The 19,663-nt window shown below is 37.2% G+C and overlaps 1 protein-coding gene across 1 annotated transcript in view; it reads right to left on the minus strand.

Moving 5' to 3' along the window:
• Positions 1–19,663, minus strand: part of RANBP17 (RAN binding protein 17) — a 169,391-nt gene that overhangs the window by 56,952 nt on the left and 92,776 nt on the right. The window contains exons 16-19 of the mRNA XM_064520825.1: positions 10,974–11,054; positions 5,592–5,655; positions 5,391–5,499; positions 187–290 (exon numbers count right to left, since the gene is read on the minus strand). Of these exons, the coding sequence (XP_064376895.1) occupies positions 187–290; positions 5,391–5,499; positions 5,592–5,655; positions 10,974–11,054 (358 nt within the window). The remainder of the gene's footprint in view (positions 1–186; positions 291–5,390; positions 5,500–5,591; positions 5,656–10,973; positions 11,055–19,663) is intronic.

The raw sequence follows: 19,663 nt of genomic DNA on the forward strand, positions 1-19,663 counted from the left end.
TTGCACCTCTACTATCTACATTCCCAATTTTACACATGTATGCACACATACAAATATACAGGCTTATACACGCCAAGAGAGACAGACGGATGGAAGAAGAATGGCAGTCTGCTACTAAATGCCTGCCACACTATTAGTGTTTTCCATCAGTAACAAGTTATTTCCCTATAATTGAAATAAACTTACCTTTGCCTCTTCTTGTTCAAAACTACTGTTGAACATCCGTGTCACACTTTCAAACGAAACTGTGAGGGGGAGCATGAAATTCTCAAACTCATCCTCATCTTCACCTACAGGAAAACAAACCAAAACAACCCCGCAAAAACATCACATCAGATTCACACCGTTGTTCGGTATGGTCAGGCTCTGAGGTTTCCCACAGAAAAATCGCACTGACATCATGGGAACTTTCACTAAAACCTACAGGAAGAAAAAATTGAGGTTTGAAATATCTTTACTGCGCTGTAAACAACCAAGACAAATTGTTGATCACAAATAACTTGTATCTGAGACCGCGATGTCTCTGCATTCCACATCTTTCTCCTTTTCATATTGGTTTTCTGTGTTAATCTGATAACATTTGTTCAATACCCTAGAAGAATATTCATGCTACAAAATCAAGACTCAACGGTTAGAAGATGCCAGAATTAAGACTACAACAATAAATGAAACCTTTTAAAGTACATAATTTGCTGTACAACATTTCAATCACAATCTTTTATGATCACATGCTATTTTTTCTACTTCCTATCTATTTAGGACACCGGATGAAGCTGCTCTAGAGATAAATCAGGACTATGTAAAGGTTATTTGTACAACATCATTGTCTCACTTGTTTCAGAGGAGTGAATTTAGAGTAAACGAAGCAAGATATTGCGCACGGGGGAAAAAAACATTTTTTTGGTAGTAAAACAGCTGAAAGATAACCTGGAAGACTGGATTGTTTCTCTGCCCTGACATGATGCTGAACAAGTAACTATAAACAAAAAAAGCACAACTTCTTCCAAATGGCAATTACGTGAGGATAGCTACTCGTACTACTTATCCTTAGGCCCTTAGCCAGGGTAGCTAGCCTCTCACATGCAGATTCCTCTAGAGGGTAATTCAGAGCACAAACTTAATTTATGTTCTTTAAAGAGCTCTTTGTTATAGGTCTTCTCTCCCTTCTCTCTTCATTGGCAAGTGAAGTCTGGGAAAGCACACTGGAGAAATAGTTCTGCACTCTCTTTCCTGAGCATCTATAACTGGTTGGTGTTGAAGACACAGCGCTGGACTAGACTGCTCTTGGATCCAAAACAGTATGACCATTCCCATGCTCTGATTCCCAGAGATTCCCTTAATTCTTGAAGGTTATTCCCTGGGTTATAGGTCTGCTATGTTCTGGCTAGATAAAGAGAATTGCTGAGCAGGCTAGAGTTGCACCTGAAGCTAGTAGGAGCCTTTTGTGTGTCTGGTTGGGCACAGTTAGCCTCAGTTTTACAATTTAGTTTCAACACCTCACATAGCCACCTGTAAAATGGGCATAATTCCAGCCTCTTATCTCATAGAGATACTGCAAAGAGCAAATCAAATATTTTTGAGTCACCCCATTACAATGATAAGAATGACAGAAAAGGCCAAGGAAGAAAAATTCTGCCTTCGCAACAGAAAACAAAGTTTGGACTAACACATTAATCCAGATGACAACAGAGTGGAAATAAAACACTCAGAAGCTACTAACTAACTTAGGATGACATGTCTTCTGCAGTGAAAGAGGCAAAGATCCTCTGAAAGCAACAATTGTGATCCTGTAATTAAAGACTGCCTCGTTACAACGAAAATATTTACAATGGAGAGGAAATTAAAATTGCACAGACAATCCCAATTACAACATTTCCTGAATTCTGAATACTTGGCTTCCTGACCTTAATTGCTTCCTTTTAATATGGGCCTTTTGCACCTAATTGTCCAGATTTTGTTTAAAAGCAAATGAAACACTTTCCATAACTTACTGCTACTACACTGGTGAACAAGAACATCAGAGCCTTCAAATCACAATCTTAAATTAGAAAAGTAACTGACAAAATCTGTGATCTTCATCACCTATGTGCAGCAGAACCAAAGAAGGTGAGACACTTCATGTCAGATTTCAAAGCTATTGCCCAAGCAGCATCAGCTTCCTCTTACCCGCCTAGGAGTTAAACAACTACTGTTTGTGAAATATGATTTGCTATTTCTATAAATATTGCACAGCCAGATGCTTTTCTTTTTTTAATGGCTTTCATATTTTCCTTGGAGCAAAACAAAAACTGATCATTTAGATAGAGCCCCATGGTGGTACTGTCCCATGCTGGGGTACAGTGTGATAGAAGTCACCTGCCTACTGCTCTGCGCAGGATCAGGCCTCACTTGCCATTTGTACAGCACTCAGGGGAAACATAAATTTGCTCTTTAAAAACAATACTCCATCTCATCTGGCATACTGCTCATCATTAGAAGACAATTTCCACAAAGATATATGTACGCATCCAAACTCAAGCTGAATCCTTCCTTAAGGTAAAATCGCCAGCATATTAAAATGTTGAGAGGAAGAAAAGAACTACCAGAATGTCCAGCAGTTGCTAGGAACCACCACTTCGATAACAAACCAGCTAGTTCTGGAAATAAGGTGTGGGGGGGTATCCTTTTTATTTATTTTAAAACAAAAAAAATTAAAATTCAGTGTAGGCAGTCAAGACAGACAGACAGTTACGTCCCTACACAGCATTGCGCTATTCAAACATTTGAAGTTTTAAAAAAGCAATACAGAAGTTAGTACATACACAATCACATCACATAAACAGTGCCATATTAATGAGAAAAGGAAGAAACTACCCTCAACAAACCTACCATGGTAAATTTTTCATTTGCTGCAATTGGAACTACCTACTCATATCCTCTCTCTCAGTTTTGAGGGAAACGAGAAGCTCTGCTTGTACATTATGGTAGATCTGCGTGTGGCTTACAGCAGAAATGTTTAAAACCTGCTTCACTTGGGCAGATCTGGCACTGAGCATGACGGCAAACACCTGTAAGTACAGGGCACTGACAACTCCGGCTGAATACCTCCTGCAGGTATTTTCTACAGCTTAGATCTCCGGCTCTTGGTAGTGCAGAAGAGAAAGAAAAAATTACTAAAATATATGAAACTCTATAACAACTTCTCTCCAAAGAAAACATTTACTGCTACTCTTGCACTAGGTCTGGTTTCTACATACTTTATGCAAATGAATATTCAGTTTATTTTAGAGTGTGTGGACTATGGACCAGCTGGGCAAAATGGTGCAATTCTAAGTGCCAAAAAAGTGCATTTTCATTAAAAACGCAACTCGGGGCATATACAGAATTCTAAGTCTAGTTTTATTCAGACAACATTAAAATTCTTGAACAGAAACCAAAGTGCATTTTGAAGCAAATACCAATTAACATACTGCTGGTTTTCCTACAATGGTTTAATTTTGCCAGCTACTCCAAAAGCATATTGTTTAAAATGCAAACATCCTGAATTTACTGTATTCAACTCATCTCCAAAAATTTTTCTGTATCAATTTCTTAAAAGATCCCCCCTCAAATTACCAATAAACTTCATCTTATTTTTATTTCCATGTAAATTATTTAGATATATGATTCACAAAAAAGGATTTCATATAAAGCTTTTCTTCATTTAATTAAAAAAAACATGGAGAAGACAATTGGTACAACGCTCTTTGATCTAAAAATGCTGATTTGCACAGTTTGAAAATATCTTTTGATTTGTAAGGTAAGAATATGGTCATTTAATACTTGCACAAACACAAGGAAAGCACAGTTCATGTGTACGTTACTTATTTTAATTAGATCTTAAAATGTAACTTCTACCTGTTTTTCTCTCTAGATGCGTTTTTCTATCAGCTCAAACACAAACAAATTTATTCAAACAGGAACACAAAGGACAATAACCAAAACATTAATGCATGTTTTTTCAAGATACTCCTAATTATTTCGGATGTTCCAGAGCTGTTAATCCAGAAGAATCACAATGACCTCTTTTAATTTGTAGCCAGTCAGAAGTCATACACTTGTATTTTGTCTGACATGTTTACACAACTTCTCTTTTGAAATCTAATTTTTAACACTTGCGATCTTGTTTTACCCAATCTATTTTTTCCTATAGGAAAAGTTACTGAAACTGCACATGCAACCTACCTTACATTAAAAAAAAACATACCCCTGCTTATCTGACATGACACTGAGCCAGAATGGAGAGTGCTTTAACTGCAAGTAAAGGCAGGTCCAGCTCATGGATGCCATTTTTTTAAGAAAGAGCTGATGAATATGAGTTGGTCTTGTCTCCAACTCAACTGTTCTCAGCACTGTGCTGCAGCAGACAGTACCAGCATCCTCTGTCAGCAAAGCTATATTAACTACTCTTCACTTATACCTTTCTATGCCCATCTCTTCTGCACATAAGCTCCATAATTAAGTCCTTGTGCAGGAGCTGAAAATCAGTGCACGTGCTCCCACACCAAAGACTTTTCTTCTTATTTTTTGAAAGCCCTCATCAGTGGTCCCTGTTCAGAACACAGGCATCCATCCTCATGTGAGGACACAACTCTGAGTGGGGCCTCTGACCAAAACGGGAGCATGATTTCAGACACTCTTCCTCATCAGCTTTTTGGCTAACATGTGATTTGTTTCCGTGTTCATTTTGACAAGCCCAGCCTTCCTCCTTTTGGTAAGGAAGAGCTATGCATGCAATCACAATTCTGGATTTTACTCTGACAGCCAAACGCAGTGCCTCGCTTTGAACTGACTTAGTTCTTTATTGCATCTAGCTATTAAAGTAGGCACAGAGCCTCATACATGTGTGTGACCTCACTGATGTCAAAAGGACAGCTCAACAGGCAAGCCCAAGTGCATGTTTAAGTATTGCTGGTAGAACCACATAATTCTAGTCAATGTTCTTATTAAAACTCTGAGGCTCTTTGGGTAGCAGGAACTTGCACGAAGAAATGAAACAAAAACAACTTTCTACCTGAAGCTGGAAGGCTGGCAAAATCAGTAGCGTCATCTGGAAACTCAAAGCTCTTTTTTAGGTACTCATGTTGTAAATACCTCCTACGTCATACAAAAAGCACTTCTGTGCAGGAAAATCGACTGGTCTTGCTTATTGCTCCAACAGATGGCAGCAAACAGACTGTTAATGCTCAGTCCCCCCAAAGCCCTCAAAAGTTGATAGGCAGTGACTTAAAATCACCCATAACAGATTTACTGTACAATTAAACTGCTGTTTTAAATGCAATAAATTAATATTTCAAAGTTAAACACATTTAAAATTTATAACAGTGCAAAATACAGCCAGGTGTCTCATGGACATCTGTGGAGGACCTTACCTAGATCTACCATGAGAAGACGAGTGAGAGCAGTGTAGAACGTTGTTCGGCACCTAAGGTCACTCAGACTGTAATTATCACTGATGCCCAAAAAAGGGAAGTGCTTGCTCTGTTGAAACACAAGTGTACAAAAATTAAGTGTTCTACAATTTTTTTTCTTTTTATTAAAATTAACTTTTTTAATATTGTAACAAAACTTACTGTGTGATTCTGAAGCATGAATTTCACAGCCTCTATTTTCACAAGTTTTTTTAGGAGAATATAGGTAGAAGGTGCTAAGGAAATATCAGCCTTGCGATATGGTGATTACATTATCATGTTGTACAAACTTTCAAAACTTTGTAGTGGGAGAGAATTCCTTATTGAAATAACAACAAATGTACATTAAAAAAAACAACTTGAATTTCATCTAGAAATATGTATCATGGAGATATTCTTTAGACCAAAGACCATAATCTATTACTAACTAAAGCAACTATTTTTCATGGCATATATTCTAGTCACAAATGAATTAAATGACTTTTATAATTAAACTCAGAGTTTCTGATACTATAGGGTGCTGTTTTTTTCCATATAGCCCCATGTTACCAGAATGGTAGGAAAAAAAATAGTGTTTTTGCAACTGCCTGTGCTGAAAAAAACTGTCACTTGGCAATGGGACTGGCAGCAGCCCTAAGCAGCACTGAAGCCATATCCTCAAAAATCACAGCGGTGCTCAGCTCTTACAGGCCTAATGGAAATCACATTTCATTTGTTTGAGTTACAGCAGATTATATATGCACCTCATACATACTTATACACACACAAAACTGTCAAACACTAAAATATATTATGTTCTGATGTAAAAGAACTGAATGGAAATCTCTTAAGAACATGGAAGGCCTCAGAACCGGAGCAAAGTATGTAACAAGGTGGTCTAGCAGGGAATTTTCAACTGTTGCCAATGAAAGTATCTACAGATACTTTCACAGGCATCCTGATTTCTTCGACTTTATAAAATACAGAGCCAATCTAACTAACTACTGATAAGCAGATATTTACTTCTCCCATTTCTCAAACTGGATAGATTCAAGCTGGTGGCAGTCCCGACACCAGGTAACTACGTTAATGCAGAGTAGTGCCTGAGCTACTGTGCTCCGCTTCTCGGCGGAGGTGCCATCAGGAAGGCATATTAGCCTGGGCTATGCATTGCGCTAACAGAGCTACGTAACACCTGGACTGAAGCTGCCTGGCCCTGGTCCAGCACGATGAGCTTCACTCTGCACCTGCTTGTGTACAAAGGCTTAGGGGGAGATGCACACCAAAAGACACCAGAGTAACTTATTTTCTTGGCTGCATCCATTCTAGAGAACATATATGCATGTCTTACTGAATGGTTAAGTCTAATGAAAGTTAGTATTTTTCATCCAGTTTCTTAAAAAAAAAAAAGCATATGGCATAAAATCAGAAGTTGAGTTTGCAAAACTAAGTTGCTGAAGCCCTCAAACTTCAGACAGTCAAGGCTGGTTTCACAGCTTGAATCCTTTCCTAGCTATGTGAATTAACAGCAACTTTAATAGTAAGAGGACATACTAATGCCCCTTCTCACATGATTCAAACATTTGGGGTTGAGGGAAGGCGATAATACTATGCATTCCAGTAAAAGCCATGCTGACACCTTTTTGAGCTTTCGTGCAGCAGGAAAGCACTGCCGTGAGAGATGCTGGCAAACAAGGCACAAAAGAGCGGTCAAAGAAATGACCTGGATTTGCTGACTTCTGTTTCTCCTTTAATTGACATAAATTTGCTCTATGACTTTCAGCAAGTCAGTTAAATTCCTCTCTGCCTCAGTTGTGCATTTGTAAACCAGGGTTATCAATGGCTTTGTGATATCCAAGTATGCTAATTCACCTTTTCAGGAATGCCTCGGAAAAAAATTAGAAAACAGGAACACTCATAAGCATTGAAAGCATCAAATGAATGAAACAAGACATTGGCTTGGCTACTCTACAACAAGTATTAAAAGCAGGACCCATTTGTCTTGTGCACTGAATGCTCTTCATCCTTGGCAGTGGAGGAAGTTCTTTAGGAGAAAACAGTATGTGATTGGGTAACTTTCGGCTGCACAGTAGTGCATGCACTCATGCTCAAACACAGCAGAAAGATTTTACCCACAAATACCCATAAACACTTTTTTTTTTTTTAACCCGAATGTTTCACTCCAACACCCTTGCATATAAACGACTGAAGGGTTGGATTACTTTTACACGTGTAAACATTTTCCCTTTTCATTTTAAAAAGAATTTAATCCATTTAAACACTTAAAAGTATATGAACAGGTTTTACAACTGCTGCTGGAGAATCTTCTAATCTATTTTTAAGATGATGTTCCTTTGTCAATCTATAGCATTTGACATTTCATTACCATTTTTTTATACTGCGAAGCTACATAGTTTTTCCTGTTACAAGAGAGAGCCTTTCATAACATTGTAAGGGTAACAAGCTCATGGATGAAGAATTTTTGAGAGAGAAAATATTTTACACCCAGTTACTGTACAAAATAACAATGAAGCTGCAGTTATTTTGCTACAAAAATATACAGTGGAGAAGTTAATTATTAGAAAGAACTAAACATGCATGAGGGAGCACTATGGCTTCAAAGACATAAAGGAACGACTAACATATTCCATTATGTAAATGAATTCAAAGATCTTTCACGACTGATCAGCTAGGAGGGACATAATGATTTATAATTCAAATAACTGAGCTTTGAAATCAAATTGGGCTAATATATTTCGAAATATGCAAACCTGGAATAATTGTGAAAGTAATGTAAACCATGACACCAGCTCCAATCATTTGTTGCCTTTGTTGTTAATAATGTCGTATTTTTTTCCTCTTTTTTTCCCCCTCTTATACAGACTAGTTACTGGAATTATGGTTTTAATTCTAGATTATCTTTTAGAAAGAAAAAGATGTTTATATACACAAAAGAGAAAAATGACAATTTCTAAGAGGGTCTGGAGAATGACTGACTTACATATAGGACAAGTACCGAAATTAAATAAATTATTATTTTAACCTTTCAAGCTTGCCCCAGTTTAATCTATATCAAATACTGAAAATTGATCCACTGGATCCAGCGTCTTAAAAATACGCTGTTTCTTTCAAAGCAAAGTATACTTAATGCCTTTTTAAAAAAAACTAATATCATGTGAAAAGGCCAAAGTTTGCAATGCCAGGAAGTAGTTATAAACTACTTCATATGTTTGAAATAAAAAGTACTTCAGTATTATTATTAAAAAAAACTATTGGTAGAGTTTTTTATAGGGAAAAAATACATATCTTTAAAAGCCAAAATGACCAGTGAAATTGGGTTGTACATCATTTTCTGGAAAAAAGGAAAAACAGCCTCGACAGGTGTAATTTATCATTTTTCTGATTTAATACCAAAGAAATATATTAAAATAATAAAAAGAATCCTGAAATCCTCAAAATTTGTAGTGATAAATAGCCCTCCCTGTCTTTATTGCATTATGCCTACTAACAGAAATATTGCATGGTGGATTTTGCCAGACAAGGACGATTATTTTCCAATAAAAAGTTGCATATTAAATTCCAGCACAAAAGTGGGTGTCTAATACTTTTGAAATCTTTTATGGCTTGCCAGGGAACACAATTTTAAACCTAACTAATACAACATCACGGTGAAGTGAACCAGCATTAAAGCTCTCTTTGTACAACGCCACCCATTTAAGCAGCAAAGCTAACGTTCTCAGAATTTTTGTCTGAAGTATTGCCATTGAAAAGTAATTGAATACAGTTTTGGTATTTATGTTTTTAGCTAATCTCTCTTTTTGCTTGTCTTTAAACACGTCACATTGAGGTTTCAGATATATATTTATGAAGGCACTGCTGCTTTTATATGCTTACTACGCATAGAGGTCTGAAACTCTGCTCTTGCAACAGTTAGTAAGTTTCTGCAAAGCAAAAAAACCAATTTTCATAATAACTCCAATCTCTGGGAGAGCTTGGGTTATTAAATATCTATTTTTTTCATCCTTTCTAGGTTCTGATATTGTTATATTTATTTCATGAGCAGAAACTAATTTACTGCAAATATAATCTGAGTAATTTGAAAACTAAAATTATCGAGATATTATAGCCTTGGAAAAATATTAGTAGCATCAGTAGTTTATGCTGCCCCCCATTTTCGAAAGCTGGCAGGTGACCACAAGCCTTTGAAGGCCTCCACAACACAACGTGCAATGCTAGATGCTCGTCGGCTTTAGTAGTAACATGCGGCTGAAGATTTCAGCATGTATATGTACATGAATAAATAATCAAGCACTTCAAGTTAGGTGCACCATGTTAAATTTCTTGGTTATTTTTGTGTCTTGAACCCTACTGAAACAATAAGCACATCCTATAAAAGGAGAGAGCTCATTAGTCCCTTCATAAATCTTATTAATGAAATATGTCTCTCCTTCTGGTTTTGTCAAATTCTTCAGTAATGTTTTGCTTTCATATATGTCAAATTCTTCTGATGCCATGAGAACACAAACATATGCATATTTAAAATATCTCAAGTTAGTTGTTTAACGGTATTTCAAGTAAACATACAAAAGTATTGTATGATTGTCATTAAACAAAATTCACTTATGGAATGTGGAAACCGACAGTCATCATTCAACACATGGAAATATATTAAAATTATATGATTAGAGTTCTATGGAGGAATAAAATGATACCAATTGTCATATTCGAGCTGCTTTCCCCTCTGCTTGTCTAACAATTAATCTCCTCTAGAAAATGACTGAAGAGCCGTGTTTATTTTAAAACAGCTAAGGATTTCAATATTGAAGATTTTCATAAGCTCAGATAACAATGTTTCATTTTGGGTTGTATACCTCTAAATGTTCTGTCACAGTAAAAACAATTACCACTTTATAAAAATCATCTTCTTGCTCAATTCATCAAAAATTCAAAGAGCTATCATTCTACTCCAACTTATGCTACATAACATTAGAACAAGATACAAAGGTTTGCAACAGATAATAAGTTAATATCCATGTTTTGGGTAAAAATTTCACAAAAATCTTTGAACCCAAGCAAAAAGCCACATGTAAAATCATGTCTGTTTTATCAGCAATAACGACAACACTAGCCCAGCGAGGAACTTGCAATCAGGCAAAGATAAAGTGTATGGAAAGGCTTGTGCTTAAAATCTAACCCACGGCTCATATCTTAGTTGACCTCATCTTCAAAGCGGAACCAACGCTGTTCTCAACTGTTTATAAAATCAGTCCTATTCTCAGTATTGTTGTACTCACCAATGCTACCGACGCCAAGAAGATTATGAATGGGATAGATGACTGTAGGCCACTAGTTATATGATTTCTCTTGCAGATAAGCAGTAGGTGGAAATAAGCAAGCCTTTAAAAAAACCCAGTAACTACGCCCAGGAAAAGATAAAGTGGATAAATATCAACATCCTCACTGGTTTTAAAACGTGGCTTATGAAACAACAAAGATAAATAGCGCATATTAATTTTCGCCTTATTGTTTTCAAATATGATATGTCATATACAATAAAAAGGATATCCCACAGAAAGATCATTTAGAAACTGAAGAGTTCTTGAAATCACAGGCTCACATCTTCCCCGGTATTTAAGGTTTGTAACACTGCAATAAATAAAGAGAGAGAAAGAGAGATTTTTAAACACTTTTTCTTTCTTTCTTTCTTTTTTTTTGAGAAGTGGCATTCAAAAGCACAAAGTAGTAGAGCATATTATGCACATATTTCTGTGATGCATTTTAGGACTTTTTCGTTAACGGGACATGCTCTAAAAATATGCCAAATCTGCACATCAACAAGGAATTCAAAACATTTTATAATCCTGTAACAAATACAATCATTAAAAAAAACAACTATCAAGACTCTTCCATCATATGCCATAAAATAAATTAACCGAAGCTTACCCATATGTATATCTGTCTCACTTACTTTTCAACACAATATCTGACCACTTAACTTCTGTAGTATTTATCTGCCCTATTCTCCATGAGATGAAAAATGACTGTTATCTCCCTTAAGCGCAGGAGAAATGGGGCACAGAAAAACTAAGGGCTGTATTCGCTAAGATAGCAACGCACCCAACTGCAACCCCTAACTGCAAACCCCCTCAGCCACATGCATTTTTTAAGTGGATTCTCTGACTAATCGACCAAGTTAGAAATTAAGATATGGAATAACACTAGACTTAGTCCCAGCCCTTGGGGAACATCGTGTAAAACATCTTCCCACCTCTGACAGCAAACTACTAGAGTCAGCCTTTTGGTGAAATCATGCAGTTAGGATCACGCGCGGGTGATCGGCTCCAGGCTGAGAGCTTCCTGTAGGTCAGGCCCAGCTGAGCCATGGAGCACAGAGCTCAGACCCTCAGCAAGCTCAGGCTCTTCTACAGGGCAGCACGACGACACCTAAGTGACTTGGGATGGGATTACTTGTGTTCAGCTACCAGATTTATTAGGAAGTGAAGACATGGCAGATGAAGGGGGTAAACTGAAGCCGGTAAACTCTAAGAGCAGCATTTTTTTCAGGTGACAATTACCATAATAGATTAAGAGTCACTGATCTTGTAGTCTGCCATGTCCTAGCTTTCTTCTGGGAACGTCATGCAGGTCCGTGTCAACAGTCTTACTAAAGTCCAAATATCTGATATTTGCTGCTTCCACCGTAAACTCCAGCCAGTGAGTCCAAAGAAGAAATCAAAGCCCAGGAGCAGCCCAAATGCATTTGACACTTAATTATACACTAGGTTCCTGTAAAGCTGACTACCAGGAATTTCTTCTAGTATTCCTCTGAGAATCCAAGATGGGCTGACTGGCCTATAACAACCTGCCCTTCTCCTCTTTCCCTTTTTTGAAAGAAAGTGCTGTTTGCTCTACTCTTCTGGGACATCCACCATCACCTGTAAGTGCTCAAAAATAATTACAAATGATTCAAAAGACACTTTCACTAGTTCCTTTAGTATTTAAGGATGAATTTCATGAGGCCTCATAACGCATCTGTTTCATGTTCCTTTATTCTGATCTTTGCTCCGATTTCATAGTTTACATTAATTTAGTTAAGGTATCTGGCCAAAATCAATCTTTTCCTTTGGTGAAGATGGAAGCACAGACAACATTAAATACTTCAGCATTCTCAGTTTTTCTACCCTATTAAATAAGCCTGTGTTTTCCCTTGGGCTTCTTCAAATATTAACAAATCTTTCCTTAAAGCTTTCTGTATCCTAGTTGCAACCTCCTTCACACCTGAGCCTTTCTAAATTTGTTCCTACATGACTGTGCTACACCCCTACGTACTCACTGATCACAGGCATGTGTCCATTTTCCCCTACATTTCCCTTCTGATTTTCAGGCACTCAGAAACCTCAGTTTCCTCCCTAGTAGAATAAGGTCAGGGATACTAACCTCTTCTACTGTCAGATCCACTGATAAATATCATCTTCAGGTTTTTAAAGAACTCTTGATGCAACGAGCATCGCATTTCTCTTACTATGCTTCTGATCCTTCTACTACATCAAGGTGCTGGCCATTGCACCTAAGCCCCCATAATTGCCCCTTCTGCTGAAGTTGCCTTTTCCTTAATCTCCTTTCTCAAGAGATTTTACCTAATAAATCTCTGCATGCAGTCTTTTGCAGGTCCCTTGTTCTTACTGTTTTTTTTTTTTTAAACAACTTTTGTCTGGACTGCTCCCCATGTACTTCTGAAACAAAACGGTGCCCCCAAAGCACTGCCTGCCTGCCAGCATCCTCTTTTCCAGCTAACAGCTGCAGAAACCCCGGGGCCTACTCTGATCAAGCCTTATTCTTTGAATGCTCTTTTAAGTTGCCAGAAGAAAGCTTAATGCCACTCTTCCTCCAGGCTGGAAGATGATGTTGTGCAGAAGAGCTTCACAGCAGATTTTCTGGTCCTGCATTCCTTTGGAGAAACAAACACAGGCCATCACAGCCTTTCGAAACACCTCCCTTTTGAATAAAAAAGCAGCATGGCTTCCCGGCTCAGCAGCCCTGGCACCTGTGCCTGGCCACGGTAGGAAACTGCTAGGATACATCTCAACCTGCTAGGTGATGAAGAACAGGTACTTTCACATTCGCATGCCTCAGTTTCCTTGTTTATAGAATATGCATAATGATACAGATTTTACGCTGCCAGATCCATTAATGAAAGACCACTGCGTACAACCTACAATGAGTACCAGCTATTTATACTGTGAAGCAGTACAATTTCGATTGTAGGAATAAAGAACTGAAAAACAGATATTAAATGCCTTAAAAGCAGCATTGATTATTGCTAGCTTTTACATATTCACAGGCTAAGGAATGTACACTATGCCAGATAAACTAAATCCCTTTTTTAGGAAGTTATAACCTCAAGAATGCAGTTTAGTGCATCTAAATGTTTAGTATTACTTGCTCAGGAAAAGGCAAATAACAATGCAATTACCAAAGCAGTATTCTTCAATTTAGATCTCCAAACAAACATTGATTTACTTTATAAAATCTCTATGAAGCGCCACAAAGGTTCAGATTGCCTTAAAGAAATAGCCCATTCTAGCAAGTCCATAATTCACAGTTTATCCCTACTATGGGGAGTTCTGAAGATGTTTATAGTTGCACTAAATCCTTAACAAGTATACACCATACAAGGCAATAAAAATGAATTTGGACTATCCAGATTTGACATCAATATCAAAAACACAAAAAGGCTATTTTGCAAAAGAGTAAAATCCTCGTCCTTCAGCAGCTAAATGTTAGACACTTACAGAAAAAGAAGTTGCAATGACAACGTGAAACAGCAAAAACAATCTGAATAACAAAATGTTTTCATTCCACATTTCAGAGCATTTTTTTAAATATATTTTTTCTTTCACTTCACAGCTGTATTTGGATGGTGAAAGATGGAGTAATAATATAAAAGGCTAGAGAATTACTCGTGGGTAAGGGGAGGCTAAAAAATTTCAATTACAATCTTAGCAATTCCCATTTCTGTTTTTGCCTTATTAGTATCATGCAGGATGAAAGTGAGGTTTAAAATGTAATGTTTTAAGCAACAAACTGACAAAATATTGTAAGTGTCTGAGAAAATATGTAAAGATCAAGAGAGGAAACTAAGGATACAAAAAGCAGTTTTGGTCTATGTGAGGAAGGGAAGCCAAGGAGTGAAAGGAGAGAAAAATTCACAGCTATCAGAGAAATCATAGCAAGACAGCACTTCACCCAAGTGCTAGTGTCCTTCTCTCTCTCAAGCAGCTTATTGATTTAAAAAATGAATTAAATGAAACAGAGTCAAAGCAACCAATCATAAAGTTTCAAATGAGTCACAGAAAATAAGTGCTTCATCAAAAGCAATGGCAGTGCTAAATTCACAAACACATATATAAGCAGTGAGCACATTTTAAAAGCAAGTACAAGAAAAGTGGAAATAAAAATGGCAGAATATTTCCAGTTTTGGTAACACCACCAGTATCAAGATATTGAGCTAGACACACACACAAACACAAATGAAAGAGTGGCAATAACACTTATCCATATTGGAAAGGTAAAAGAGAAATTTTAAAATGTAAACCAAATGGCATTATGAAGGCAGTACACTTTCAAATATTTACTTTTAGTCCAATAAGGGGACCAAAAAAACCCTCTAGCTTCTAAAAGCTGCCGCAGACCAGAAGGTGAAGCTTCCCAGCTTTCTATCCTTCGAACCATCCCGCTTGCTATGAGACTTCCTCTGGTGCCAGGACTTCACTGTAAAGTCAAAGCTGCTTAGTTATGCAGTCCCATCAGCAGACCAAACATCTCTTTCCTTAATACAGCAACTTAAAAGCACTATTTTAACAGGCTTTGGGGTTTGTTTTGTTTGGTTTTGTTTTTTTTATCTCAAATATGGAAAGGGAAGGGGAATAATGGTCATATACTCCAATTTACAAATCTGTGGAAAAACAGCTACCATAATATCCACAGGAGAATCAGAAAATTCCTCATTTGCACATTCCCAGGCATTATTACAATACTCAGCTGGGGAAAGAATCAAGCAAAGATATCCCTTCCGACCTCTGAAATTCATTTCATGACTTTTTTTTTTCTTTTTAAACTGATTTTACTGTCCCTAATTTCCTGTCCTGTCCTCAGGTTATGGTTTTGAGAAAAATCTCTCAAGGCACATGGCCTGTATCACACTGCTGTTAAAGCTATGGACAGTGCACACTAACAGACAGTCCTTCAGGCAAGATGTAGCAGACATGACGGCAGCGGGGGACTGAAGATGATACTGCAGGAGCACAGGAGTGGAACTTGCAGCTTGGAAGAGAAAACTGAAAGATGTCCGATGTGGTTTAGAAGAGAAAATCTTGGAGAAGAAGAGAAGCAGGGATGGAATACGGAAAAGAAACAGCAAAGTGTAGAGTGAATCCAAAAAAGGGAGCACTGAAGAATCAGTATATACCATAGGAAGAGAGAAAACCTATTTGGTCACATGAATGGTGGGTGCCTTCTCCATTTACCATCATATGCCAAAGTGCTCGCATACTGCTTACAGGCCATTCACTTGTAAATGCCCACAGAATTCATCTATCCCCTTTCTGGCAGGCCTTGAACCCTGTCTCTGAAGGGCAATGGCCAGGTACGTTATCCCAATAACTCTGAGGAATCTCAGGAATACAGCATCTACTGCACATGCACAGATTACTATACCTCTCATGCATGGTAGATTTGGTAATGACAAAGGAGCTGTTGCAGAATATATGTTCCTACCCAGCCAGAAGCGATGACATCATATTGCTGTAAAACAGCAAGTTTTGGCATTTTTCTGTTAAATAATTAAATCAGAGACAGTGAAAACCTCTACAAACTTAGATGACTTGCATGAAAAAACAAATATGAACTTGCAAGACTGTACGTGTGTGTGTCTTGTGTCACTTATTCTTATGGGAAAACATATGACAGACGAATACGCACTTACTTAAGAATCTCTGTTTTGGATGACATGAATTAAATCTCAAACAACCGAAAAGCCTCAACCATGTCATTTTAGGAACAGTTTTGGTCTCAAGTTAAGGATATTACAGACATACTTGCAGTATAAAAGATAAAAATCATACATTTTAAACTGAACTTTCAAAGTTGCCTCAGGTGTCTGTTACCCAATTCCCATCAAAATGTAAGAAAAAAGGGCATCTAAATCCCCTTAAAAGACTTTGAAAATCTCTTCCTTATATAGTACTTATGTTTCAGTAATAACAAAGATAGCAATTTGTTGGCAAGAGGGCTCTGTACAGTCATGTTTTAATTATTTCTTGTAGATTATCATCATTTACAATGAAAGCTCTCTGTGGCTCAATGACAGTGATTGGATATATACTTTTCATTAGAGCTGGACAAAGGTGAATAGTTAAAAAATGCATGCACCTTCATGAATAAAAGTGCCAAGTTTTAGTTTGCTATGATTCATGGAGTCATACTGGTATGAGTGTTCAGGAAAATATTCACAGATCCAGACTTTTCATGCATATCTAGTATTTAAACATTGTGACATGGAATCTCTCTCTATATAGATATATTTAAGTATGTATATGTGCATCCACCAGAGTGAAATAATTATCGTATTAAAAAAATACAAAAATAATGTCTAGATATGCACCCTGCACTCATGTTTCAGGTTTTTTTTAAATCAAAGACTAGAAATACTAAATATTTAAGCAAATATTGTGTAAACATACCTAATGATAATTAACTTCCACATGTATTTGATAATAATGGAAAGGAATCAGAAGCAGCTCACAAAGAATAAGCAAAGCAAAGGTGCTTGCAGTCAAAGTAAATACAAAAAACTCACTGCTAAATGGCCAGGACAGGCTCAAGGAACAGACAGAAGGAAGTAGTTAAAACTACTCCAGCCGAAATGTTTTCCTGCCTCCTACCTCTACAGGGAAGGATCAAGGCAGGTAGCTACTGCTCACAAGGATGACCTCTAGCTCCAGGTGAAGGAAAGGACTGCTAATCTTTCTGGGTACAGCACCTCAATCCGTGCCTCAAGTCCTGGCCTTGACTGACTTCCCAGTAGCCCAAGAAGCATAAGAGTACATGGAGTGGCTGTGTTTGGAGGAAGTGGGGGTAACAAGGAGAGAGAACTCAGTACAGACAGAAGAAACCAGTACCCCAGGGCAACAAGCTAATTAGGAGAAAGTCTAAGGTGACAAGGAGACATCCTAAATCACAGTCCTCCTCCACAATCTCAACATCCATCTGCAGTTCTCCTAGCTCCTTCAAAATCCCATTGCTCACTCTTGCCTATCTTCACCCTTCTATAACTCCTCCCAGCTTCTCCCTCCTTGAACCTGCTCTACTGTTGCTACAAAACTGAGTTTTGCTGAACACAGATAAGATGATTTGAGATGTCTTGCATGCTAGAAAATTTTGAGACCAGATGTTTTATCAGTCAACATTCCTCCTCCCACACATTCACCTTTTAAGATGATGGTCAAAGCAAGCAAAGATGGTAAAGACTACAAGAGCTATTCTACAAAATCTCTGGTAAGGCTATCATGAGAATACAGCCATTAATGGATATCCTGTCTACAAAAAATTGCATACCTTCAAAAATGATTTAACAGGAGTTCAGTAAAGCATGCATTCATTAACTTCCAATGGAAAAAATGATAGAAGGGCTAAGATCCGATGTGACAGTAGTACTTTAAACTATAGGCAGAAGGTCTAAAGGACACTGATGACACCAACAATTCTCCAAGTATTTCTGTACTTTGAAGAATACCTATTTAACACAACCTTTAATCCATAAGCTGAACAGCTGCTACTGTAGCTACCAGTAGTTATGACACAAGTATTTCAAGTTGTTTTCTACTAATGAAGAAAACTCACTGACTTATACTGATGACCAATCTTCTGCTGCAAAGCTGCTACTAATGAACACAAAAGAACATATTAAAGATGTATACAGGGAAAGGAGCTACTGAAAACACAGAGATCTGGGGAAAGACAGCTTAACAATGTGTTCAATCAACATGTTCAAAATCTAAGATAAGAAAGATGTCATTTACCTGTCTAAACATTACTGAACTCACATCAGACTTCAGGAAATTAGAAACTTCATGTGTCGACCAGTAAGCTATCACAGAAAAAAAGGTTAAGTCCTCTAACGGTGGAACAGAAAGCTCACTAGTATGTCCTGCTAGACTACAACTTGTTTGACTACTACAAATTCAATTGCTGTGTTTACTCCTCTAACCAAGTATGAAATGTTTTCTCCATGCATCCTTTATCATCTTCATTAATAGCAAAGTAAAAAGAAATTACCCAATAGTAACTTTTGATCATTCGACAGTGTTAATGGCAGATTACAGTAAGGTATTTTTTCCAGCACTTTCTGATATGAAAGACTAGTTGCCATTAGCCAGTCAATTTCAAACATAACATTTCAGATAATGCTGTGCATTACCGAAGTGTAACCTATAGTGTCTCAAATATTCTACAGTGTCTCAAGTATTTTATAACCTATAGTGTCTCAAATATTCTATTCAAAGATGTATATATTGTCTCAAATATTGTTGTGCCATAGCTATATGAGAATATCACCATTTCAACAAAGATGTGCACACTGAAAATTCTCTAGCATCTCTTTTCTACCTAATCTTAAGGAATAATGTACGAAAAATTTCACCTACTTAAACATAGAAAAAAATGGAGCTGAAGGGTCATCCAGAACAGTAGACTAATAACTTTCTAAAATAACCGCATGGTTAAAAATACTGATTGCATTCACAGGAGAAGAAGGTGACTTGGTCTCACAGTGGTCATGTGTTCTGCCCACTACTGCTATGAATGTGCTAAGATTAGTCCCAGTTATAAAGCAACCAAAATGCTCCTAGACTAAATCGCCCCATCAGACCCTATTTCTTGCATTATGCATCAGTATGTTATGGTTTCACACCCAGATTTTCCAATTGGCATGTTATCACCAGTGAGACGCTAGTTTATTTTAATTGAGACAAACATGAGTGCTTAGACAATAGTTTCACAGCCAACTCTTAAAGATATTGCCTGCCAATTCAAGTTGTAACATCCAGTCTGTAACACAAACATTATCTTCCATTTAATCAATGAGCAATTCATAAACAAAGATGCTGCATGTTTTTATAAAAATATATTAAACCGTGGGGAAAAAGAAAATGAAATGTATAATCTAAAAACCAGCACTGTTCTTTTCTGCTTATTTA

The sequence above is a fragment of the Dromaius novaehollandiae genome, chromosome 15 (genome assembly GCF_036370855.1).
Source record: "Dromaius novaehollandiae isolate bDroNov1 chromosome 15, bDroNov1.hap1, whole genome shotgun sequence".
Lineage (NCBI taxonomy): Eukaryota > Metazoa > Chordata > Aves > Casuariiformes > Dromaiidae > Dromaius > Dromaius novaehollandiae.